The sequence below is a fragment of the Nycticebus coucang genome, chromosome 11 (assembly GCF_027406575.1).
Source record: "Nycticebus coucang isolate mNycCou1 chromosome 11, mNycCou1.pri, whole genome shotgun sequence".
Classification (NCBI taxonomy): Eukaryota; Metazoa; Chordata; class Mammalia; order Primates; family Lorisidae; genus Nycticebus; species Nycticebus coucang.
The window spans coordinates 99,292,101-99,319,691 of NC_069790.1; the positions used below are offsets into that span (position 1 = coordinate 99,292,101).

General features: G+C 39.1%; 1 protein-coding gene across 1 annotated transcript in view; it reads left to right on the forward strand.

Annotated features, from left to right (window-relative positions):
* The window catches only part of SND1 (staphylococcal nuclease and tudor domain containing 1), a 486,203-nt gene that overhangs the window by 296,804 nt on the left and 161,808 nt on the right, over window positions 1–27,591 (forward strand). The window contains exon 15 of the mRNA XM_053553506.1: window positions 18,604–18,745. Within this exon, the coding sequence (XP_053409481.1) occupies window positions 18,604–18,745 (142 nt within the window). The remainder of the gene's footprint in view (window positions 1–18,603; window positions 18,746–27,591) is intronic.

Below are 27,591 nucleotides of genomic sequence, written 5' to 3' on the forward strand. Positions count from 1 at the left end.
CTACTTGGGAGGCTGAGGCAAGAGAATCGCCTAAGCCCAGGAGTTGGAGGTTGCGTGAGCTGTGTGATGCCACGGCACTCTACCGAGGGCAATAAAGTGAAACTCTGTCTCTACAAAAAAAAAAAGAAATTGATGATGTTGCTACTTGGTTTCTTGCTCATGTTACACACTAACTTTTTAATAACCTTCTGTTTCCACGACTGATTTCATTGTAGATTCATGGTATTACTGAGAAAAATATGCCAAAGCTGTGGCCTGGGGTGATCCAACAGTTACGTCTGGGGGATGCAAAGGAAGGAGGTCGCACTTTGGGGGGCCCTGTTACTCATGAGATGAAGTGAGTCATGAAATGAAGACTTAAAGAGTTGACCAGTGCAAATATGAAGGATGAAAGTGTTCCTTTAAAATAGTTAGCTAATGAGAGTAGATAGATAGACAAGAGGTATCTAGAGATAGACAGATAGGGTAGGATATTTCCTAGACTCTCCTCCTGATTTCTTCCTTTGATTTATGGTTATAACACTGCTCTTTCCTTGAAATTCCTAAAGCAGTCCTCTTAAAGGGAGTTACCTTTCCTTAGCTACTTAGGGACTTGGGCTTTGATGGAAGAATATGAAAAGAATTAGTACTCTTTTTGGCTAAAGATAATTAAAAACAGAAAAGAGTGGTTTTCCCAATAGATGCCAGGAAGGTAAAAGCAATAGAATCACCCAGGGGCTTTGCAAGTTAGGTCTGTGTTAAATTTCAGTTTTCCTTATTTCTTCTGGCCCCTTAGTTTAGTTTCCTTTTTATTCTATAGATCTAAAGTTCATTTCAGCTGCATCTCTGTTCTTTTTAATCTCTAAGTGTTTTGTGCTATTTTTGTTTTTGTTTTAAAACAGAGTCTCGCACTTTTTTGCCCAAGTCAAAATGCAGTAACTCACTGCATTCTTAAACTGCTGGGTTCCAGCGATCTCCTGCCTCAGCCTCCCAGGTAGCATAGGTGTGCGCCACGACACCCAGCTATTGTTTTTTATAAGATTTTTCTGATAGAGACAGGATCACTCTGTGTTGCCCAGGCTGACCTCTAACTTAAGGCCTCAAGTGATGCTCCCTCCTCAGCCTCTCAAAGGGCTAGAATTATAGGCATGAGCCACCACCTCATTTTTTATAGCCTTTCCCTTTCTTAACTCTCTTTGGCCCTGCATGAGGTTCTCATTTATATCTTGTGCCAACTGCAGTTATTGTACAGATGGCACAAGGTCAAGGCTGTGGTTCTGCCTGCTGAGTGTCTATAACTGCAAGGGTGGCCTGGGGCTGGAGCTTCATTCCCACACTAGCTGCTGGCTAGTAGAGTTCCCACAGGAGCATCCCATACATTTGGAAGCATTTATAATTACCATGGGAATTTTTTAAGATCATTGGTAGTTGACTTTAAGTACCTCCTTTTACAGATTTTAACCCACATTTTGACTGAGTTGTGTTCCTTTTGTAGGGCACCAAATTTATTAGTACATGGTATCTCATTTCTTTAGTTGGTAAGGTAAGAAAAAATTGTTCAGGACTTTGGAATGATCAAGAAGGTTACTGAGTACCCATCATCTTTCCAATGAAGTGCTGGGTACTACCTAGTAAACCTCTGAAGTTATGTGATTCCTTGGGGAGTCTGGTGCTAGGCAGTGTGTTTTTGTTACAAGGAGGGAAGTGTAAGGGAGGCAAAAACAGCCTTGTCTTCTCCAAGTCATCTGATGAAACGTTTCCTCAGAGGCTTTGAGTTGCAGAGTTGGGACACTCCCCAAAAAGGGCTAGACTCTGTGCCCTGACTTCATTGTCTGGACTCCCTACCTCCAGGTTATCTGCTGTGGTGCCTGAATATTCCAAACCCAAGACTGTTTTAGACAAAATAGTAGATCATATAGTGCACAGGCTTAGAACCAGACATTCTGCAGATGAGAGAGAGATTCACGTTAGAATTTGATTTTCTCCCCTTCTCTCCTCTCCCTTCTTCTCCCCTTCTTTCTCTCCCCTCCCCTCTGTTCCCCTCCGCCTCTTCTCTCCTTTTCAAACTTTCACAACCAAGTTACTCTTCATGTCTTCATGTTTCTAGATATAGAGAAGGCACTAAAACAAAGATTTTCAAAGCACATAATTCTGTGATTGTTTATTGCTCACTGTTATAAACAGTTTGGTATTTCTCTTTCTTCTGCAGCTTTTACCCATGTTAAAAGATAATTTTCAATAAGGTAAAATTGTGACCCTTTTACAAATAGAAAATGAACACATGCCAAAGTTTTTATTTTAACCCAGTAAGTAGTACAGGAGCCAGAAAGACTCGAAGAAGACTGAAAAACAGACATTGATAGGTTACTAGGAATGCTGAAGTGAATTTGCTAGAAGTGCAAAGTGTAGTCAAAATACAGAGTAAAAACATCAAGTTTGAAATCACCCTAAAATAACTAGTAACCTTGGTATGTCATTGCCATGAATTCTGTTATAAGAAACTTACTGCTCATGATTGCAAGAGGGACTTTACCTAACAATTGCAATCAGTGTAACCTGGCTTATTGTACCCTCAATGAATCCCCAACAATAAAAAAAAAAAAAAAAAGAAAAGAAACTTACCGCTATAAATTTTTCTAGTTCCCTGGCCAGGTATGGTGGCTCATACCTATAATCCTAGTACTCTGGGAAGCCAAGGAGGGAGGATCCCTTAAGCTCAAGAGTTCAAGACCAGCCTAAGCAAAGCAAGACCCCATCTCTACTGAAACTAGAAAAATTAGCTGGGTATTGTGGCACTCACCTGTAGTTTCAGCTACTCGGGAGACTGAGTCAGGAGGATTGCTTGAGCCCAGGAGTTCGAGGTTACTGTGAGCTAGGCTGACGCCAGGGCACTCTATCCTGGGTGACAGAGTGAGACTCTGTCTCAAAAATAAAAATTATAATAATAATAATTTTTTTTCTAGTTTCCCTCTGATTCTTTGTTTAACTATGACTTCACAGATGGGAGTGTATACAAATGAGCTCCTAGTTTTTATTTATGTGCACTGAGATATAATGATTTTTGCCTTTCTTCCTTTGTTCAAAGACAGGAGAAAGGAAATTGAGGGGGTTGGGGAACTTTTTCTCCAAAAAAGTGGCCTCTTTTTACCAAAGAAATTTCCCCTGTAGCAAAGTTTCTGCTATAGCTGGTTCATGACCTTCTATTCTCTTTCCCATTCTCTGGATACATAGATATTGCTCTGCAATTCTATTTCATGGATCCAAATTGGTTAAATGAGCCCATTACAGGCTTGGCTGGAATGAATGTAAGCATAATTTGAAGGCATTTGACAAAATTCCTGGATTCCCAAGGTGAGGTGTATGATTGTGTAGTCTGATCCATCCTATGGCTGCTGAGTGATGTGATAAAACTTGAAGTATTTCTGCATAGCCCCAGATTCACTCTCAACTTCATCATCATAGCACTACTTAGCCTTAGATTGAACTCATTTTGTCCTGTGGCTATTGCTTATGTAAACATCTCAAAGTAAGTCATTTTACTAACATAGACATTCTGCTTACTTGTATTTTAAGTCTTTATTTAGCATAATTCTAACATATTCCCTACAGAAGATGTCTGTAGAATTTTGGACACTCTTTTTGAGTGTTGACATTCGGATATTTTAAATTAGAGCTCAGGGTTGTGTTGGAATGCCTTAATAGTTTTCTGTCTCAGTTCTTCAGAAAGTGGTATTCTCAGAAAGAAATTATGGAATTCCTATTACAGTGTTGTATTTGGAAGGTGCCTAAGAGTATAAGCTGTTACCAGAGTTTCTAATTTGGAGAAGACCAATGTTCTATGTTCTACTGATTGTGCATACCTGCAGTAAGCAAGGATACTTCACCCAGGGAGAGCCTGTTTATCTTCTTTTATATCATATTCATCAATTCCACTCTTCAAGGTTCTCAGTCGGCTGACTCCCTTATTAATTAGCAGTTGTTAAATGGCGGTTCTTCTTTTGGGACTCCTGTGTCTTCTCTTCTCCTTACCATGCCTTCCTCCTCTTCAGCATATGACTCTTTTCCCCAGAAATTTCCCCTTTTTATCTCCCCTTTCTGATCATGTCTTTCCTTGGCATTTACATAATCATAGTACTTGCACTTGTTGGTAAATTGATAGATAACTTCTTCTCAAGTTGTTTAATTACATGTACACTGGGTTTCTTTGCTCACCCCTAAAAAAAGGAGAATTTTTTTTTTAGTACGTCTTCACAGTGCCTAGTTGAGATTTTATTTACAAAGTGACAGACTCAAGCAAGACAAATTTATTTGAAAAAAACCTGTTGGTTTGGGTGGTGCCTGTGGCTCAAAGGAGTAGGGTGCCAACCCCATATGCCGGAGGTGGCGGGTTCAAACCCAGCTCCGGCCAAAAACTGCAAAAAAAAAAAAAGAAGAAAGAAAGAAAAACCTGCTGGTTTGTAGCTGAACGTTTAACCATTGGTTAGTAAGTACAAGTGTGGGAAGGCTAGTAAGAGGATACAGCAGAAAATGTGTTTGTCTTTGAGAATATAGTGGCAGTATGTAAGTCATGATTATCATAGACTCTAAGATTACTGGAGTTTTACATCATGGCTCCTTGGAGATGTTATTTAATATCATCTTGAAGAGGTTATTTAATATCTGTGTGCCTGAGTTTTTCCATGTGGGAAATGGGTATGATAATGGTACATACCTCATTAGGTTGTGGGGTGATTGAATGAACTAATACATTCAAAGTGTTTAGAACAGTAAGAGCTCAGCAGAGAGCAGTGATTCACATGGTAGTGTTTATTGTTACTAAATTGCTTAACATTCTGCCTAGCATAAGAAAGTCCTCTCTAAATGATATGTAGTAGCTGTCATTATCATTATCGGTAGTATTTACATCACAAACCCTTCATCCATTTCAAGTCCCAAATCATACTATTCCCTCTCCTCTTTTCTCTCTTTTGACATTTAACATATGCCATCTCTGGCTTGTTTTTTAAATGCGTTTTTCATGTTGAATTACGGAATGAATGATCAAACAATAAGTGTTTATCTATAGCCTTTTATATGCCAGGCACAATGCTGGATATTAAGGATATAAATTTAAACAAGACAGATACGGTCTTTGTAGGGGATACACAATTTACTGTATCACTACAGTCGTGGTGGAAGTACAAGGTCCTGGGCATGTGTGATGGCCACAGCTCATTCTAGGTGGTCTAAGAAAGTCTTCTAACTGATTTCAAAACGAGACCCAAAGAAGGAGTTAGCAGAAGATCTTGCTTATAGTCAAAGGATAAAGTATATATAGGAAGATCCTGAGGTGGGACAATGCTCGGATTCAAAAGGTAAGGAGGCCAGGGCGGTGCTTGTGGCTCAAAGGAGTAGGGTGCTGGCCCCATATGCTGGAGGTTTCGGGTTCAAACCCAGGCTCGCCAAAAACTGCAAAAAAAAAAAAGTTAAGACCAATCAATCTTTTTTCTTTCTTCCTCTTCTTCTTCTTCTTCATCTTCTTCTTCTTCTTTTTTTTTTTTGGCCAGTCTTGCCGCAATGTAAAGATAGTAACCAGAAACACAACAGTGAATGATTACATCATTTGGACTTCTAGTACTTGACAAGGTTTTGAATTTTCTCTGAAGAACAATGAGAAATCAATTATCTATATATTTTTTTCCATTCTGCCTCTGATGTATAGATAGGTTTGATAAGTATAGCTACAGGATCATGGGGGTTGAAGCTGTAGTGTACACAGTGATAGCTAAATAGAGGCTGGACCTAGGATTGTAGCAATAGAAGTGGAAAGATAAATTTGAGCTCTAGTTTGTGAGAAAAACTGGTACAGTTAAGTGATTGACTAGATGGGGGTCAAGGAGGGGAAGTAAAATCAGGTGTCATACACGACCTATTCTAATACCTGGCACATATAAACTGGCTGATGATGCTACTCTTTTTTTCAATGTGTTAACACTGGGCCTAGCATGGTGGCTCACCCCTATAATCCCAAGCACTTTGGGAGGCAAAGGAGAGAGAATTGTTTGAGGCCAGGAGTTACCCTGGGCAACATAGCAAGACCCTGTCTCCCCCAAAATAACATTCAGCAGTAAGAAAATGAATGACCCAATATGGTAAGCACTGCCAGAGTAGATTTGGGATTAAGGATTAAATTAAGGATTTCTGAACATTTTAAAATTGAGGCACCCATGAGCCATTCTAATAAACCTTTTGAAGTTGTCAGTAAGCCCAGAATATTGGCATGAGATTAGTGCATAGATTCAGGACTATTTGACACATAGACTTAAGTGTACAAAATTGCCCAGAGGATAATAAGAGAGAAGAGTCTATAGGCCAAGGCATGGAGAGCCAGGGGCCAAACAAACTATAAAAATTACTTCCCAGGCTGTTGGAGGAAAATTGGGCAAATGTGATGTACAAATCAATAGGGGAGAGAGCTTTGCAACACAAAAGTTGACTCTGCTGCTTCAAGGTCAAGTAAGATGAAGACTAAGACCTGTCCAATGGACAGTGTAGCTACACAGGTTATAGTGACCTTAAAGCAGTTTTTGTGAAATGAAGGAATCAGTGCTGGTGGGGATGTGTGAAAGTTTGATGTCTGCCTGGCTGGGTTATCAGGAGAAACTGTGTCTTACTTCTCTAGACCTATGGTTTTAGGAGTTTCATAACAATAGGAAATGCATAAATGTCCATAATGATGGTGCCTGTGTAGTGCTGAATGAGTGAAAAGTCTTGAGAGCATCCATAATTACGTGTCAACTGATGGAGAAAGAAATAACAATGTCGTGAGGTCCTCAAGTAAACAAGCTAACTTCTCTTATCGAAACCCACTCTGTCTCAGTTCTCCACTGTCATGCATGTACTGTGTGGTATGTGGTTTTCCACTGATAGACCAGATCACTAGAGTCACCATTCTAGAATCCCAGTACAATATCTGCATGTGGTTATATCATATCAAAATTGTAGGGTTAATTCTATATTTTCCTTAAGAAGAATTAAAATTCCCTAATGTACTACATCTTTAACTACTTTGAAGATATTTTTCTGTAAGAGTAGTTTTGTTGTTTGTTGTTTAAGCCTATTTTCACATACTTTTCACATATGCATGCAATTCTGGGTACACTTTATCAAATTCTTTGCAGAGTCTGACTCTAGGGCTTTTTACATTTTCACATCACACTGATTTGTGGGTTTTGTTTGTTTGTTTTCTGCCTATTGCCCACACTCTTTGGCTCTGAATGATAATTATCTGCATTAAACTTTTATTCCTTACCAAAGAGCTACTTAGTTTGATGTCATCAGCCCCACAAAACACCATGCTTAAATCTGTTTTTGATGGAATCATGGAGCGAATTTCACATGCAGTTTCAGATCAAGACTTTTCCATGTCAATTTATAGACTTTATTAGCACATCAATAATATTTATTTGTCTCAAAATATATAGAACAACTATAAAGAACTGATTCACTGTGGAGAATGGTGAGTGGTAGCATTAACAAGCTGAAGGGACCTTCCGCTGAAGTTTATCTGGGCAAAGCTGAATCAGGCTTGCCTATTAATATGGACTATAGAAATGACCCCTGAAAATATAGTCATATTAAATGTTATTTTATTTTTTTATTTATTTTGTTTCGTCTTGAGATATATTGCCCACACTGGTCTTAAGTGATCCTCCAGAGTAGCTGGGATTACAGGCCTACCCTACCATACCCAGCCTTATTTTTTTCTTTGAAAAACAAAAACTTATATATATATTTTTTCTTTACAAAAATTTTCTGTTAATGTTTGTTTTTAAATCCATCAAATATGAGTGAGTGGAAACAAATCATTTGTGCTGCTATCACCAGAAATTTTTCTATGCTAATACTTTTATTTACCAGAATATGTGTGTTGGGAGAGATTGTTTTGTGAATCATTGGTTTTGTAGTCAAGTTAAAGGTGTAAATGAACTGCCCTTTTTTTGTTGTTGTTGTTTTAAGATTTTTTCTGGACATGAATCTTCTGTGTTATTAACTATAAAATCAGTGCCTAGAACAGTGTCTGACACGAAGTAGAGTTTAGCAGATATTCTTAGATGAATAAATGCTGCAAATTACCTTACTATGGATGGTTTAAACAGCCTCCTATTATTGGATATCAAGCTTGTTTGTATTGTTTTTTCCCATCATAAACATTTGTTCATTTGTTCCTTTAGCTAAATCATAGTCTGAGATTATTGTCTCACAACATATTCATAAAGTAAAAATCTAGGCCAAAGAATAGCATAGATCTCTTAACAAGATTCTGTGAATCTTTATTGAGCAAAATGATTGACTTTTTAATTTGATACTTGTTCTTCAGAACACTGACCACCTTTCGTTCTAATTACTAATAAATTTGTACCATAATTGTTGCCTTTTTTCTTCAAACTTACTCTTCCAAATTGTACTATTATCTAATTTTATTAACTCTTTAAAATGTAAGGCTTTAAAAAGACTAATTAGATGTAATAAAAAAGCTTTTACTTACAGTTTATTGAAGCACTGGTTGTCTGCATCCAAAAATGAATGTTTAAGTACTTCTAGGGCATGTTGAAACTATTTAGCCATTTAAAACTTACTAACTTTTATTTTTATCTTAAAACAGCTTCATATTATGCGTTATTTGCTGACATTTTTCCTCTATCCTTTTCTGAAGTTGTGTTCTTGTCTTGGGTGGGACATAGTTTAGCATGACATCAATTTCCTTGCCCCTGAGTATTTGATTTGCCCATGAAATGAAACTTATACTTCATCAGATGTCTTTTAAATTCTTTACTCTGCACATTTTATTTTAATTATATCTCAAGTTCTTTTCTGATACTATAATAAATCCTTACCTCTTGCCTATGGAAACTTTCAAGTGATAAAAATTGATCTAAAACTTTTAAAGAAAAAATAGTATTTCAAATGTGTAAAGTTATTTTTTTAACCCTAGCCTGGAATTGATATCCCAAGTTACAGATGCCGATTCATATGCTATATTCAGTAATCACAATGTCACACACCATGTATAAGTTATGATTTTTAGACTAGTCTTGTGTCTCAATTCTGAAAATGTCCAAGACGTTTCTTGTGGTATTCCTATAAAAATTCATTATCTTTTGACTTTGGGGAAAGTGACAGTAGAGTTGTTAAAAATCCAACTACATTCCCTTTGGTTGTGTTTATCCTTACCAGTTCAAAGTAGAAATGCTACCTTTGACTATTTTCTTTTCAATTTGTGGTTTATTTGATGTATATTGTTTGTTTGCGATTTGAATAAAGTACCTGATTTCAGAGAACATTTTACCTGAAAATAATTGGAAAGTATACAGTGTGTTAAGCTCTCTTGTAAATAATTTTCTTTTTACAGGTTGATATTTCTGAATCACTATGTCTTATACACATATTTTTTAGTAGATGCAATTAGGTTTCACACTCAAGTTTTCTTCACATCATTATTAAAATATTCAGTTGTATCAAAACTATAGTGTATTACTCTGCTGATGAACAGTGAAAGGAGTTTATCTGTTGATTCAAAGTACTCATGGGTTATAGTCTTTCTCCTAAATAAAACTATAAGAGCAATTCTGTATTTACTTATTTGACCTCAGAGAGATGAGATAGTTTTTCCGTGAAATAACAACAAAGGGGAGTAAACCAAAAAAGCAGAAGGCACACGTCCAGAAAACACAAACAGAGGAAGGCAGCAAAGGGAATTTCCAGGGTCCTGCTAAATGGAAAGCTTAGCAAGCCACTTTGCAGAGGAAGACTGCTCAGCTCTGTTGGAGTATGGGAAAGTGGGCAATTTAGGGTAAGGTAGGGAGCAGGAAGAGGTGGAAATTACTTAATGGAAACTTCTTGACCATGAATTATAAGGCATAATTTTCAGATAATTTATGGATTGGCAGGCCTGAGGAGGGATGTCACTTTGCACCTTTGGAACTGTTTTGACATCCATATCTGATCCAAGTTAGAGAAAGAGGATTGATCATAGGAAGGAAGCAAGTTTATGTAGTTGTTACTTTAACTATTAACAGTATATAGGTGGGTCACTACGAAAGTTTTAGACAGACTGTGTTATGGTCCATTATTTCACTTCCAAGAAACATAGTTGACAGCATCATTTCTGATTTACCCATGCAAGTTCACTTGCTGAGCTTATGGGTGTTGATGGGAGGGCTTCATTTGTTTCCATCCACATGGATTTTACATTTCTTCATTTTTGTGTATTTCAAAACTTTTATACCCACATACTTACTTCTACCCTTTTTAAATGAGGCACAGATATACCATCATCTGCACTTTCTCTGTCTAACTTATCTTACAAAAACAGTACTATAGAATAAGCCAAGGGCATTATATATCCTGTTGATGATAAAATGCAGATTTTACCATTAAAAGGCAATAACTTGATTTCTAAAGGTTAAATTGAATGGTTCTCACAGAATAATTTTAGCTGGTTAAGTATGGGAAACTGAAAGTCATTCAATAATAGATTAATCTCAAATTTATTTGAGAATTGGATTTTTTTTATTCACATTAATCCATATCCCATGATTTTGTTTCAAGGTAGAAAATAAATGTCAGTAGGCATATGTACTTAGTAGAACTTTTTTATTTGAACAAAACATGTCCTCTGTATGGCTATTTGAAGATGACCTCATGCTCTGATGCTTTTCTTTTAGCCACTGTCAGAGAATTGAGACATTCTTGTGCTACTTTGGAGAACCAATGAGTTTTTTCTATGTCTTCCAACCCCTTGCTTTCTCATCTAAACTACTTTCTGCTTTAATATTTTTAAAGTACTTGAATACAGTGAATAGCTAATTATATCAAAGTAGTTGATCTAAAACATAATTACTGAGTGGTTAATTTTGAATATGTTATTCTCTCTGAGCTACTTACCAACTAGTTTATTGGTGAATTAAAGTTTTCTTGAGTTAAAAAATAAAATATTACATATTCTTCATATCTAGGTCATTTCTTACATTGTATATTTTTAAAATCAAAGTATAGTTTTTATGCAATATACATCTTTTTTTTTTTTTTCACATAACTTGATGAGTTTTGGCAAGCGTGAATTTTAAGAAACACATATACATGTAACCATCACCACAATCTAGGTAAGAGGACTGGGCTGGGCACAGTGGCTCATGTCTGTAATCCCAGAAAGGTAGGGAAGAGGCTGAGGGGGGAAGATTTCTTGAGCTCAGGAGTTTGAGACCAACTTGGGCAAAATAGCAAGACCCTGGCTCTTACATTTTTTTTTTTTTTTTTTTAGCCAGGTTTGGTGGCCTGTGCCTATTGTCATAGCTATTCAGGAGGCTGAAGTAGAAGAATTGCTTAAGCCTGGGAGTTTAAGGTTACAGTTAGCTGTAATTGCACCACTGTACTTCATACTGGGCCACAGAGCAAGACCCTGTCTCTTAAAAAAAGAAAAAAAAGATAATAGGACCATTTTATCATCATAGGAAATGTCTCTTCCTTTTGGAGTCAATGCCTAGCCTCTAACAACCACTGATCTGTTGTTACGTCCCTATCGTTTAACCTTTGTAAGAATGTCATGTAAATGGAATCAAGTGTTTGAGATTCATCCATGTCGTTGCCTATGTCATTTTTAGTGCAGATCAATATCCCATTGTGTATTGTACTATAGTTCATTTATTCCCAGTTGAAGGATATTTAAGTTATTTCCAGTTTTGAGTGATTACAAATGAAACCCAAGCCATTTTCTTCTGGGGGTCCCTAATCTATTTCTGTAACATGATTTGGCTCTCTGTTCATTGGACTTCCATGATGGTCAGTCAGAATGCAACTTCATATATTTTCATTCTAAACACAAGGATGTGTTTTCTTTTTTTAACATTTGCCAAGTTCTGGTTTCTTTCCTCAGTATTGCATATTGCAGAAAGGAAATAGATGGTAGGCAGGATCAACTAAATAAAAACGACTGATGTGCTCTTGATCCATGCTCCCAGGAGCAGAGCCCAGGGCCTGCTCGGGGTTTCTCCTCTGAACATGGTGGAGCCCTGAGCAAGTAACTATGCCAGCTAACAAAACAGTGTGAGAAATTATAAACCACAGACAACACTAAATGAAAGATTATTGATGATGTAGCTTTAGCACCGTTTTCCCTGTTGTAATTTTTGGGGTGCTTTTTTAGTTTTTTTGGGTCAGTGTTCTTTTCTAGATTCTCTCCTATTTTCACTTCATTGCTATGAACTTAAAACTTACTAAAGTTTTTGCCCTCCCCCAGGCCCACAGCTCTCACCAGGAAACTTTGAAAACCAACCAGCCAGTGAAGCTTGGTTTCTCATTTTCAAGTGCTTTTTGGTAACATTGGAGCTAGAGCATTCCCAGGTGTCCTCCCTACCCTATCCACCAAGGGTCTCATTTATTTCAAGAGATTATTATGCTATACAGCTGACTCTTCACAAAGACTCATAAACTCATTCTGTGAATTAAAATGTCATTTGGGGCCATAGAGCCCAAGATGTGAAAAGGAGAATGTGCAGTGATAGATGATGTTTTTGCCTTTTTGGTAGGGGATATAGTTATGATTTGTCTCCCACATCACTGAAAAGTAATTCTCCTGGTCTGTGCAGCCCTGAAAAGATAGATAACTATGGAAATGAATGATCACAGTGCACTCTAAAATGTGAGAGGACATTTGCTTCAGTATCCTTAGCAAATAGTTCTAATCTCCATGGTCCTTTATCTGTATCTGTTCTCTTATTCACAAGGATTTTACTACTTCGAGATTAAGATTCGTTGGACCCCAATAGCATTATGCTCTGGAGTTGTTTATCCTCAGGTTGGCCCTGGTGAGACCTAGCAGTACAGTCAGCTTTCACAGGGAAGAAACCTCTGGAGTGAGCAATAAAGGAAATGGTTGTACCTCCAGGAAGGTTTGTCATGGTAGGTGGCTTTCTCATGTGCTGGTAGAGTGCCCCCATGGTAACATAATGAGTTCTTTTTTTTTTTTTTTACTTTAGAGGTAATTTATTTATTCTTTTCCAGTTTTTTTTTCCTATGTGTTACTTTTTTTTATTGTTAAATCATAGCTGTGTACATTAGTGCAATCAAGGGGTACAATGTGCTGGTTTCATATACAATCTGAAATATTCTATTTTTTTTTTTTTTTTTTTTTGAGACTTTGTCTCCCTCCGTAGAGGCTGTGATATCACAGCTCACAGCAACCTCCAGGTCTTGGGCTTAGGCGATTCTCTTGCCTCAGCCTCCCGAGTGGTTGGGACTACAGGCGCCCACCACAATGCCTGGCTATTTTATTGTTGAGGTTTGGCTGGAGCCAGATTCGAACCTGCCACCCTTGTTATATGGAGCCAGCGCCCTACTCACTGAGCCACAGGTGCCGCCCAATGAGTTCTGTATATATATATTTTTTTAGTTCTTTTTTCTAGAATGTTAATCAAAGAATGATTGTGATGATGAGACTCATTACTGAGCTTCATTATTAACAGTTGCCATTTGAGTCTTGCCCATGATAATCCTAAGTGGTTAATTGTTAACTAATAGGTTTACTCTAGTCCCATTTCCCCATGCAGTTTTGTGTGCTGTGATCTTTGCCTCTCCCCAGTCCTTTCTAGTTTCATGCCTTACTATATGGAAATTTTCACTGGAAAAATCACAGAATTCACTTTGCGAACATCTGGTGCACATTGACAGCCTAAAATTCTGGTCTAGAATTCACAGTGTTTTGATTTCTGTAAGTTCTGCTCTTCTGGGATACGGGTAACCCGTCTAAGCTGTGTTGTCTCAGAGCACCTCTCCTTGTGCCTGCTCTGTTAGGATTCTGCTTCCTTGGCTCCTCTACTTACTTGCTCAACTTTCCCACTCTCCCAAACTTGGGAATTCATTGTATAAATTGTTTATACACAGCAAGGTACTTTGTGGAGATAAATTGCAACCTTACTGCTGAGGGGGATTTCTTACAGCCATAGACCAATCAATGTACTCAAGCTTAGAAGATACATAATTATACATTCCCACTCTGCCCCCACTTCTGGCAAGCAGTGAGACCTCCCCTCCTAAAAAAATATAAATAAGAGAAAACTTGATTGTAAGTTTTCTTGGCAGGCAGAAGTGGGGGCAGAGTGGGAATGTATAATTATGTTCCTTTATAACCTCTGCTTCTATCTAAGGATGGTCCTGCCTTTCTGGGGGATCACTTAAAACCCTGTTCCTCTAAGTTTGAGATATAGATATTAATATCTTTTGAAATGAAGTCACTCCAGGCACATTTGTTACATCATTACTTTCTCAATTTCAAGGTGCATTGAAGAGCCAGAAACATTCCTTAAAGATATGCCTTCCACGGACGGCACCTGTGGCTCTGTGAGTAGGGCGCCGGCCCCATATACTGAGGGTGGCAGGTTCAAACCCAGCCCCAGCCAAACTGCAACAAAAAAATAGCCAGGCATTGTGGCTGGCGCCTGTAGTCCCAGCTACTCGGGAGGCTGAGGCAGGAGAATCGCCTAAGCCCAAGAGCTGGAGGTTGCTATGAGCTGTGATGCCACGGCACTCTACCAAGGGCAACAAAGTGAGACTCTGTCTCTAAAAAGAAAAAAAAAAGATGCCATCCATAATAGCAGGTTAAATGTAGCTAATACAACCTTAAATGAGCTTCTCTAAGAGTACAGGAAAATACTTACATGTGGTTTGTTTTGGAGCACAAGTAACATGAAAACTACCAGTGCAATGCAAAAAGACTCCTCTGCTCAGAAGTACAGTTGCTCCCTGATTATTTATATCAGTGGAGGGGACTATTGGTATAGATAACAGAAAACCATACCTAATTTATCTACTTGAATTCTCAAAGCTATGAGTCAACATAATGCCAGAAAACTATGTCAAATAGAATCCCAGACCTTCTGTAAATCAGCTACAACATAGAAAACCTGAGGGTGAAAGTCTCTACAGACAGGTATCTAAGCAGAAATCTTGATATGTAAAGAAATATTTATATTACCTTGAAATAAGCATTCTGTATAACAAGTACCAATGTTGTTCTTTCTTTAAATCTGAAGCCTTTAATCTTTGTTTTTATTTATTTATTTATTTATTTATTTTTGAGACAGAGTCTCAGTACATCGCCCTCAGTAGAGTGGTATGGTGTCACAGCTCACAGCAACCTCAAACTCTTAGGTTTAAGCAATTCTCTTGCTTCAACCTCCCAAGTAGCTGAGACTACAGGCGCCCGCCACAATGCCTGGCTATTTTTTGTTGCAGTTGTCATTGTTATTTAGCTGGCCTGGGCCAGGATCGAACCTGCCACCCTCAGTGTACGTGGCTTGCACCATAACCTCTGTGCTACAGGTGCTGAGCCTAATCTGTTTTTAAAAATACATTTTGGATGACAATTTTCTTTTTTTTTTTTTTTTTGTAGAGACAGAGTCTCACTTTATGGCCCTCGGTAGAGTGCGGTGGCCTCACACAGCTCACAGCAACCTCCAACTCCTGGGCTTAAGTGATTCTCTTGCCTCAGCCTCCTGAGTAGCTGGGACTACAGGCGCCCACCACAACGCCCAGCTATTTTTTGGTTGCAGTTTGGCCGGGGCCGGGTTTGAACCCGCCACCCTTGGTATATGGGGCTGGCGCCTTACCGACTGAGCCACAGGTGCCGCCCTGGATGAAAATTTTTTCTAAAGAAATCTTTAATTGCACTAAATCTCACTGAGTCCTACTTCAGGATTATTGGAAGAGAATTAGAAACGTTATCTTAATGACGTGTTTTGTACTTTATCACAGTAAAATCCATCTGGTATCTTCAACTTCTCAGTAGGGCCTACACTGGTCTCTGTTATATACCTTATTCCTCATAATCAAGTTTTCTCTTATTTACATTTTTTTTAAGAGGTGAGGTCTCATTGTATTTTGCAGGCTGACCTCAAACTCCTGGACTCAAGGGATCCTCCTAGCTGAGCCTTTCAAGTAGCAGGGCCACAGGTGCATGCCACCATGCCTGGCTTATTTACCTTCCATTTACCTTTCTCCTTTTAACCATAGAAATGAGTAAAAGAGACTTAAGCACATTAACATACTTGCACAGGCTCTTTGGGAGGCAATTTACTTAACCACATTCAGTGAATTTTATAATGATATAATCACAATGCCTAAAATAAATAATTTCCCTAAGTTATCGGGGAATTATTTATGGCTGTATCACCTAAGGAAGCTTGCAAATCTTTCTTCCCAGTCTTTTCTTAACATTTTTAAGAATTTTTTCCCTAAAAAAGAACAGAACATGCCGAGTAAAAAGTGCTTGAGATGACAAGGAAAGACAGGCACCGTTGTGTCTGTAACTGAGATTTGAAAGAACTAACATCTTTCAGTTAGTTTTAATCATTTGACTTAATAAGAACTTAAAATTCTGTCAGTATGGATGAAATGTTCATCTTTTCTCTTAATGTGGTCCACAGGCATATCATCCTATCCAAGCCTTGGGGCACTTGACTCAAGAAGATGGGGAGCTCCATGTTGTATAATTTTTTTTCTAGAAATAAACATGGTCAGTTTTAGTAGTCTTTTAATATTTGCTTTTATGCCTCTGATTTTCATAGTGGCCTTTCGCTTCTAATCTTTGCCATAATCCATGACATGTCATTCTCTTTGCTATCTTCACATACGTCATGTCTGGAATAGGGCTGTTGAGTTGTGCATTGAGGCTTAGAAGGAATCAAGAGCATCTGTTGATTTTTATTATATGTGTAACAGTAAGGGCCCTTTGATTCTCCTTGATTATCCTTAGTCTGGGAAGGTATCTGTCTTTATAAAGAAGGTAATATTTAGCAAAAAGGGATGAGTTTGGTTATATCATGATAACTAATACTGTTAGTGTTAACATTAAATGGATGTTTCTATGTGTGTGGTACTACTATTTTTATTACAAGCATTTTTTTCAGGTAAATATATCTGAAGGACAGTGAAGAGCAAAAGTATTTCTGAAAAGTATAGATTACTCCAGTCTTCAGGGAAAAGGTCTTCTCTTCAGAGACGTTCATTTACCTCATGATTTGCAATAATCAATTTGATAATTGTTGTTGACTTACCAGCTCTGCTCACGAATAATGTCCCAGATTTAAACGAGTGTGGCAAAAGGATTTTAATCGGGTAGTGCTTTCTTTCCCATGAATATTTGTTTTGCTTGACTGTTCTGGACTTTAGCCAACTGCCAGAAAGGCGTTTTTAATGCTGTATATGAATAGAAGAGTGTATGTTGCTTAAGTGTTCAGTGGGGAAGTTTCCAACGCACTAAAGCTCATTGTTTCCTTACCTTTTACTACTGTGCCATTCAAGATACTGAGAATGGATGACTGTCTCTCTTTTTCTCTGAGAATCTGTTTGATGGGAAGGATGAATCTCATTACTATAAATATTGTTTTCATCCCAGCCTACCTCGGCTGCTTCTGAATGAGAGGAGCCCCTTTGGTTGCTGTGAAAACTCTTGAAATACTTGACGGCTTGTTAAATTTTCATTATCTAATGTGCATTAATTTAGATACAATAGCTCTGTTGCTAGGAGAAGAGTTAGAAAGGAAGAGCTTGGCTGAGTACAGACTGCTTGTGTCACAGAAGTCAGGAAGTGTGTAGAACTTGCTGTCCTCAGAAGAGGTTTACAGTTTTGCTGGCTGGGCTGAAAACCTCAAATTCTGACATCCAGTGACTCTTCCCCCAGTATATGCGATGAGATATTTTGATGTTTGCTTATTCTATCATCTGTTTAAATAGCTAGAGAGGCTGAAAGGATTTGAAGGCCCTTGGCTCCTATGTGGCTGAGAGTTCTGAGGTTGGAAATGTCCATGATTTGGTACTCTTGAGGATAGAATGCATGGACTTTGCGTTGATGCATGGAAAAAGTTTAAAAAGTGCTATGCCATTTTATGTGTTCTCATTGTTTCTATAATTATTCATGCTGACATGATGTGCTGTTTGTCTCCATGGGAGCACATCCTGCTGTTATAGATTTCCCTGGGTAGGAACAGTGTGCCCCAGGTGCCGTCTCATTCCCAAAATGCACATAGTGCAGGGGTTGCTATAGTAGTACCCAAAGAAGGCTGACCTCTTCTCAAGGTTAAGAAACAGTGAGCTCTCAATTTTACATAACCCATTTAAGACTGAAGATGAACTACTTTTGGTTTCCTGGGGAAGGATTTTAGGAGCTTTATGACAAGGGCCAAATATCACTTTTATTTTAAGATGAAAATTACAGGTCAAATGTACCTCCATAAAAAGTGAATTCTGTTCTTCTGATCTCAATTTTTATTAAAGAAAGATGAGCTATTTCTCCTATCCAGAGAAGGTATGAACATCTCAGTTTCCAAAAACCCTCCTAACTTGTACATTCACTGAGTACTTAATTACTGTACAGAAGGAAGCATCCAGTCAATGAGAATGTTGTGGAAACTGTTGATTACATCTCTTCTATTGAGATCACATGTCACGATTTCAGAAATGCCTATTATAATTTATAGGCATCTTAGATCCCTGTGATCTGTCAGACTTTTTGTCCTAGACCAGAGAGAAGGAAACATTTACTTGGATTCCATTACTTTCCAATGATTCTTTTCTTTTTTTCTTCATTAGGATACCCAAAAAGCAAAGCAATTCCTGCCTTTTCTTCAGCGGGCAGGTCGTTCTGAAGCTGTGGTGGAATATGTCTTCAGTGGTTCTCGCCTCAAACTCTACTTGCCAAAGGAAACTTGCCTTATCACCTTCTTGCTTGCAGGTAAGTCTTAGGTTAAATGCTACTCCAAATATTCTTTCTGGAGCTCAGAAGTCATCCCATGCACCCTCCTTTTCTGTTTTAGATAGGCCCTACAGCCCACTGAGATGCATTCTTCTCTAGTTGGGATATGAATCCACAATTTCTAAATTGGATCACCTGTGACTGCAGAGCCAGCGGTGGACCCTCTTCCTGTTTCACATTTTCACAAAGCACAGGACAAAGGAATAAAGCAGCTTAAAAGCAGCATGTCACCTGATATACCTCAAGCAAAGGGAACTCTAGACTTAGAAAAATCTCAATGTTGGAATTCTCAGAATTGGCATTACCCACTTGAGAGCAACCATTCCTGCCGTATTAGTCATGGACAGGCCTCAGAGGAGCTGAGATACCTGTCCTTATAGCTCCCTAAGCAGTGCCGTTTGTCTCTTTCATTCAAATGCCATCAGGATTGGAATCCTTAATGAGACCGCAGCCATGATGATACTTTCACAGGCTCCTATGTCTGTAGTATTTCTTGTTGCACTAAGGTTGACATGCCAAGGCAAGCCTTGCTCCTTTCTTTGCTGACTGAATGTGTGTCTCTCTTATCCTGTCTTTCCCAGTAACTTAATATTTCACAAAGCCGTGTATGCACTGTGCCCTTTGAGCAATTTACATTTATGCATTCAAGAAGGAAACTGCTTCATTTCTTCGCTGCTGGCAAATAATAGTTATTTATTTCCACTCACTACTTCACATAGACTGTGGTCTTTGAGGGAAAGCTGTCATTTCACTTCTACACACCCCCAGCTCAGCCCTAACGCACACAAAAACTCATTCATTCACAAAGGACATATTCCATTGTAGTCCACAGATGCACATTGCCTTTTCTGTTGCCTCAGCACTTCTTCTGTTGAGTTCTTGACTAGAATTTGCTATGGGGAAAGAGAAACAGGAGCCATACTTGCTGTCTCCTGCCAGATTGCCTTGGTCTCCTTTTCCTAGAAGGCACCGGTAGTTTCTTGTCTGGATAAGGGTCTCCCTCAGGCCCCAACTAAATGGATTGAGTTATGTGAGATAAATCACTCCCTGAATACATGACTGTAAAGCTCACTGCTGCTGCTGGGCTGTCACTTCAAATTGAGCTTATCTTGCACACTCTTATGAACTTGATCACTGCACAGCTCTGTGGGCTTTCTGAAGAGACTAATTGAAGTGTGACAGCAAGCTCAGGGATAGCCATTGCAAAGAAGGACCACAACAAATCCTCTCCTTATTGAAAGGCTGTGGTTTTTCTGCAAATGTGAGTTGTAGTAAAACCAAGGGATAGCATACTAGGGTAGAAGAGAGTACTTTCGTGGAGCCATTTGTGCCTTTTTGCTAAGGCTTCTGTAATTGAGAAATTTCTGAGTGGTGAAATCCTGTCACACAGTTTGATGCACAGGCATACCTTTTTTTATTGCGCTTTGCCAAAAGTGTTTACAAACAGAAGGTTGTCACAACCCTATGTCAATCAAGTCTATTGGTACCATTTTTCTAACAGTATGTACTCACTTCATGCCTCTGTGTCACATTCTAGTAATTCTCATAATATTTTAAACTTTATTACATATATTATGGGGATCTATAATCAATGATCTTTGATGTTAGTGTATTAATTGTTCTGGTACACCACAAATCACAGCCATATGATAACTAAATGTTGTGTGTGTTCTAACTGCTCCACCAACCAAGCAATCATCACTTATCAGAAAGCAAAATAAAGCCTGGTGCGGTGGTGCATGCTTACTCGAAAGAGGCTGAAATGGGTGGTAGCCGTATCCCTGGCTAGGGTGCCAGCCAAGCTAAAACAACAATGACAACTGCAACAACAACAACAACAAATAGCCGGCTGTTGTGGTGGGCACCTGTGGTCCCAGCTATGTGGGAGGCTGAAGCAAGAGAATCGCTTGAGCCCAAGAGTTTGAGGTTACTGTGAGCTGTGATGGTCACAGCACTCTACCCAAGGCAACAGCTTGAGACTGTGTCTCAAAAAAAAAAATCAAAGAAAGAAAGAGGCTGAAATGGGAGGGTCAACATAGCGAAAACCCCATCTCAAAAGAAAAAGAAAGCAAGTGAAACCGTTTTACTGCTGATAAAGCAAGTTTCAGTGATCTGGATAGAAAATCAAATCAACCATAATATTGCCTTTTAAAGCAAGCCTGATCCAGAGTAAAGCCCTAATTCTCTTTAATTTTATGAAGGCTAAGAGAGGTGAAGAAGTTCCAGAAGAGAAGTTTGAAGCTAACAGTGGTTGGTTCATGACATTTAAGGAAAGAAGCCATCTCTGTAACGTGAAAGTACAAGGTGAAGTAGCAAATGTTAATGTAGAAGCTGCAGTCGGGTATCTGGAAGATCCAGCTAAGTGCATTGATGAAGGTGGCTACACTAAACTCAGATTTTCAATGTAAACAAAACAGCCTCCTACTGGAAGCAGGTACCCTCTAGGACATTCATAGCTAGCTAGAGAGGAGAAGCCAATGCCTGGCTTCAAAGCTTCAAAGGACAAGCTGACTTTCTTGTTAGGGGATGATGCAGCTGGTAATCATCATTTGAAGTCAATGACCATGGACCATTCTGTAAATCCTAGGGCCCTTAAGAATGGTGCTAAATCTGTTCTGCTTGGCCTTTATAAAATGAAACAACAAAGCCCGGATGACAACACATCTGTTTACGGCATGGTTTATGGAATCTTTGAAGTCCACTGTTGAGACCTATTGCTCATAGAAGATCTCTTTCTAGATATTACAGCTCATCAACAGCGCACCTGGTAACCCAAGAGCTTTAATGGAGATGCACAAGGAGGTTAATGTTTTCGTCCCTGCTAACACAATATCCATTCTGTAGCCCATAGATCAAGATTAATTTTGACTTTAAAGTCTTATTATTTAAGAAATAACATTCTCGTAGGGCTATAGCTGCCAAGCCTCTTAGAAAGGATTCACCCTTCTAGATGCCATTAAGATCGTTTGTGACTCATGGGAGGAGTTTATAATATCAACCTTAATAGAAGCTTAGAGGAAGTTGATTTCCCACCTTTAAGGATGACTTTGAAGGATTCAAGACTTCAGAGGAAGAAGGAACAGCAGATGTTATAGAAATAGAAAGAGGAGTAGAATTAGAAGTGGAACCCGAAGATGTGACTGAATTGCAATCTCATGATTAAACTTGAACAGATGAGTTGCTTCTTATGGATGAACAGAAAAACTGATTTCTTGAGATGGAAACAACTGGTAAGATGCCATAAACATTGTTGAAATAACCACAAAGGAATTATTCTGGTTTTTTTCGTTTTCTCTCTTTTTTTTTTAAGGAATTTCCTACTGTTTTCTATAATGGCTATATGAATTTACATTCCCACCTACAACATGTAAGAGTTCTTCTACAACAAAGAATTTAGACTATTATATAAGCTGAGTGGATGAAGCAGTGGGTGGAGGTTTGAGAGTATTGAGTCCCAATTTTGAAAGAAATTCTCTAGGTAAAATGCTGTGAAACAGTGTTGCATGCTACAGAGAAATCTTTCATTAAGGAAAGAGTCAATCAATGCAGGAAACTTCATTGTTCTGTTACTTTAAGAAATTGGCACAGCCACCCTATCTATGCAACCATCACCATGATCGGTCAGCAGCCTTCAACATCAAGGCAATAACTTCCACTAGCAAAAAGATTACTGTTCTCTGCTGAAGGCTCAGATGATTGCTAGCATTTTCATCAGTAAAATATTTTTTAAATAGGGTATGCATATTGTTTTTTACACATAATGCTATTGTACATCTAATAGACCACAGTATATTGTAAACTTACATGCACTGAGAAACTAAAAACAATCGTATGACTCACTTTTGTACCATATTCACTTTATTGCAGTGGTCTGGAACTAAACCTGCAATATCTCTGAGGTATCCCTGTGTATATTCACCTCATCCTCTGCTATGTAGCTGAAAAACAAAATCATTCCTTTGGTAGTGTAGAGCTTTATACCAGAAATGAAAAAGAGAGAAACAGTATTATTCTTTCTGGGGAAACTTGGGCAGATCTATATGGGAATGAAAACATTGAAGTTCTGACTTTTGAACTCAAAACTACGTGAATGGAATTGGCTCAGAGCACAGACCTCTCTCCCTTGGCTGGCATTTATCTGTGGAATCCTAGTTCTTCCTTGCTTAGACACAAGCAGGCTGATCGCTTGACTCTGCATCAGCCTGTTCCTCTGTGAACTTGGCATTATTCTAAGCTTAGCAATTCCAAAAGCATTTCCTGAGTTAACTTACATTCTGAAAGATAAATTACACAGAGGTAAATGCATGATAAAAATAAAAGCTTTTACGTTTTTCTCTTGCCATAGTATGTGCTGTTATATGAAGCATCTTTTGGTTTCTTTAGAAACCTGGCAAGGATACAGGACATGGAAAAGTCTTAAGAGAAGGCAGATCTCAGTTTGAATCCTAGCTTTACTATATATAAGCAAATGACTTTAGGAAGGTTATTTACCCTCTTCGAGCCTCAGTGTACATATTAGTTATAACTGTAAATTGTTTCCTGCCTCTCAGGATCGTTGGGAGGTTTTAATGAGGTGAATCTAGAACAAGCCTACCGTGAAGCAAATAATACATATGCTTCCTTCCCCTGGCAAAGAGTTAGTGTTTCTATAACTAGACTTTGCCTTAAATCTCAATTTGGAATGGTATGGTTGTGTTCCGTGTATGCATATACCTTTGGCTCTACCATGAAGATTTTGACCTTTCTATTAATAGAAATAAATCAAAATATGGAACTGTGCCAACCTCCTTCTGACTAAGCTCAGTGAAAGGAAGGATCCTGGCTTTTCCCTCTGAGATTTGGGAGCAAGCAAATCTGTATTGTCCTAACCCTATCACAAAGACTACGCAGCTAAGACACAGTGCTAGGCCTCAGGGAACTCTCAAAGTAATACAGTCATGTAAGCAAGCTGTAGTGTTTGACACTTGATGAGAGAATTATGGAAGGTATAGAAGGTATAGAAGTAGCATTGAATAGAGAATGATTATTTCTTTTTTGTTTTTTGTTTTTTTTTTTTTCCTTTTGAGACAATCTTACTTGGCCATGCTGGGTAGAGTGCTATGGTGTCACAGCTCACAGCAACCTCAAACTCCTGGGCTTAAGTGATTCTCTTGCCTCAGCCTCCCAAATAGCTGGGACTACAGGTGCTTGCCACAATACCCAGCTATTTTTTAGAGATGGGGTCTTGCTCTTGCTCAGGCTGATCTCCAACCTATGAGCACAGGCAATCTACCTGCGTCAGCCTCACGGAGTGGTAGAATTATAGACGTGAGCCACTGCACCCTGGCCGGGAATGATTATTTCTTAAGGTATAGATCAGGAAACACCTACCTGAAGTGTTAGTTTCTGAGCTGAGATTTGAAGTAACAGTGCACTGTGTTGGGCAGCACCTGTGGCTCAAAGGAATAGGGCACCGGCCCCATGTACTGGAGTTGGCGGGTTCAAACCCGGCCCCGGCCAAAAATTGCAAAAAACAAAACAAAACGAGTGCACTGTGTTGAGAAAAAGGAGTAAGAGGAGAGGTGAGTCTAGGTGGAGGGAGCAGCCCGTACAGAATTGTAGAAGTCTGACATGTGTGCATGCCTCCGGGCAACCACATACCCTTGACTACAAGTGGAGTGCAAAGAGTGAGGAGGGTGAGGATGAAGCTCAAAACTCAGGAGCTGGTGTTTTTTCCTTGAATTATGTTATGGACCCTCAGAGTCACTGGAAGGTATTAAGCGTGGGAGTCACACGCTCAGACTCAGGTTAAGAAAGTTCATTTTACTGGGTAAATAGGAATTAATGAGGCAAAACTCTGGGAGAATAGTTAGGAGACAAGAGAGTAGAGGTCTGAAATCTGATAGTGAAGACAAGCAGAGGGATTTGGACAAGTGGGAGGTTAACTTGGTAGGATTTGGAGATTGACTGGACTCTTTTTGGTCAGGAATTAGGGATGATGTTGAGTGTCAGGGAGAAAGTGAAGTTCCCTAGGCTTGAGCACTCAGATAGATTGTGATGTCCACAAATTTAGTGCAACATGAAAATTATGATCAGGTTTTAGGAAGAGATCACTGGGGTTTGGTTTTAGAATGTTGAAGCTCAGCAGAGGAGCCTGGACCCAGTATTTAGGTTGGGGAGTCATCAGTATATAAGCAGTAAATTAGAGGACAAGTTTATAACCTTAGAAAACACCAACCTGTGTGGAATAGGCTAAGGATTCATATATATGGGCAGAGAAGGCACAGTCAGAGGAATAGGAGAATCATGAGTGAGTAATCTGTCTTCTGGAAACCAAAGCAGCAGAGAATTCTGAGGCACATCACCAGTGTCAGGTTTTACACTAAAGATCAAATACATAAAAACTGTGGAGTGATTTTATTTATCAATTTCAATTAGTAAATCACAGGTGACCTTAGTACAGTTTCATCACAGTTGAGTCAACTAAGGCAGATGACAGGTGTTTAGGAAGTAAATGTGGGAGGTAAAGAAGAGTTACAAAATATAGATTACTTTTCACAAGTAAATATCTAACAGAATGGAAAAGTAATAGAGAAAAGTGAAAGCCGAAGGGTCAAGGTAACTACATTTTAAGGATGTCAGCATCTTTAGTACTTTTGGAACTATAATTCTTATTCAGGCATCAAGAAGATGGCAAGTATAGTCGAAAAAGCTGTTCTATATACCTATTGTTTTCATAATACCAATTACAGAATGTAAAACTCAACAAAAATCTTGGCAAATGAGGTTATAAAAAAGATGGAGTGAAAAAATATCTTGGGCAATATGAGATTTAAAATGTTAAAAGCACTGGTTTGTATTCTGAGAAGGAACTAGGAAAGTCTGCAATAGATAATTAATAGAGCAGTGACCTAGAGGAAACAGAATGAATGACATGGACAGAGAGTGTGGGCGGGGGGAGTAGCCTTAGTGAAGGAAGGACCCCTTGGTCCTCTGAGAAAAAGCTAAAAATGAGTGTAGGTGCAGACACAGTATTTGTGTAGGATTGCTCGCCAGGACAGCGATCGCCATCGGACGTTGCAGATGTCTGTGGTGTGCACTCTCCGTTATGTAAACGTGGCATTCTGATGGAAATGATGTCTCTTTGCAGCAAGGGAGTTGGGGTGTGACCCTCAAGGGGAAAGTCCAGATAATTTTTGGGAGCACTCCCTTATGTGCTCCTCTCATTAATCCCAGCCTTTTGGAGAGCCCTCTGTATTTCAAGGTGGGGTTAACACTTTCCATTTTTGTGTGCGTTTTTTGGGCAGACGGCCCCACAGCTTGATAGGGAGTGGCATTTGGCCGGAGCCAGCTGGCCTCTCTGTCACGGTTCCTGCACCCCTGTATGTGGAGTGATTGTGTGATCAGATGGGCTAGCAGGTGGGGCCGGGGACAGTCAGCTGTAACTAACAGGTCAGTGCCTCCTGAGCACTCTTGTCCTTTGGTCCTTTAAGCACCTGGCTTAGGTTTGGTTGGCGAGGTGACTTTACACCAGAGCTGACACAGTTCAAGATGTCTCTGCCTGCTGCTGCAGTGGCCTCCTGTGTATGCTTATTTCAGTCTAGGAGGCAGTCACAGTCAGTTCTTGTCCTAAGTTAGCCCGGAAGCCAAGAACCCCATGCAGCCTGCATTTGTAAAAAAAGCACTCTTTTCCCTCAGCTAACATGCAGTGAACTCCATACATTTTCTTGCATGATAGCGAAAGCAGTTCATCTGCAATCTTTATTTTTAGTTTACTGTCACTTGTCATATGTGTCAGACGTTAGTGTCTTGTCTAACGGGAGACTGAGTCACATATTTGGAAATCACTTGGCCCTTGATTCACATTTTTTTTAATAGCAGCACCAGTAAGCATGGAGTTTGTGTCTTATTACTATGACCTTTATATATATATACATACACACACACACACACATATATATATATCTATACTTAATATATAGAGAGAGGGGCTCATTTTCTTGCCCCTGGTAGAGTGCTGCAACATCACAGCTCACAGCAACCTCAAACTCTTGGGCTCAAGCAATTCTCTTGCCTCAGCCTCCTATGTAGCTGGGACTACAGGCGCCTGCCACAATGCCCAGTTATTTTTAGAGATGAGGTCTTGCTCTGGCTCATGCTGGTCTCAAACTTGTGAGCTCAGGCAATGCACCTACCTCAGCCTCCCAGAGTGGTAGGATTACAGGGGTGAGCCCCTGCACCCAGCCTACTATAACCTGTATATTAAGTTTCCTTAATTTGAATTATCTTCTTTGCTCTTGAAAATCAGGGTCATGCTGTGGGCACAGTTCAGGAAGTTGTCTTGTTGGATAAGCATAGCAGGTCTCAAAGTATAGTGCCTGTAAACCAAATGCTTTTCTTCTGAGTTGGAAGAGAATAATTTGAGATTTCAAAGCAAAGTCATCTAAAGAGTCTTATATCAAGTATTTAGAGTCTTTTGCAACTTAGTCCAATCCCTTTTGAATTTTCATATTCTTAAGGGCGATACAGCAATAAGCACGATGAATTACAGACAGAGGCAGATAAGAGGTTGGGGAATGGATGTCAGTCACCTTGCTTGGAACTCATGGTACAAACCACTTGGAAGGCAGCAGCCACTTGCCAGGGGGTTCCCATGTGGATGAGTGGATCACAGCAGGTGACTTATAATGAACCAGTTGCCTATTCACATGAAATGAGACTAGAATCTAAGACTTACCATTTCCTGCTCTTCGGCATTTTTCTTTTCTCTTCTTCTTTAAATTTCTACTCTTTTCTCCTCTTTCTCCCTCTCCATCACCCTCATTCTCACTTTTTCTCTCTCCTTC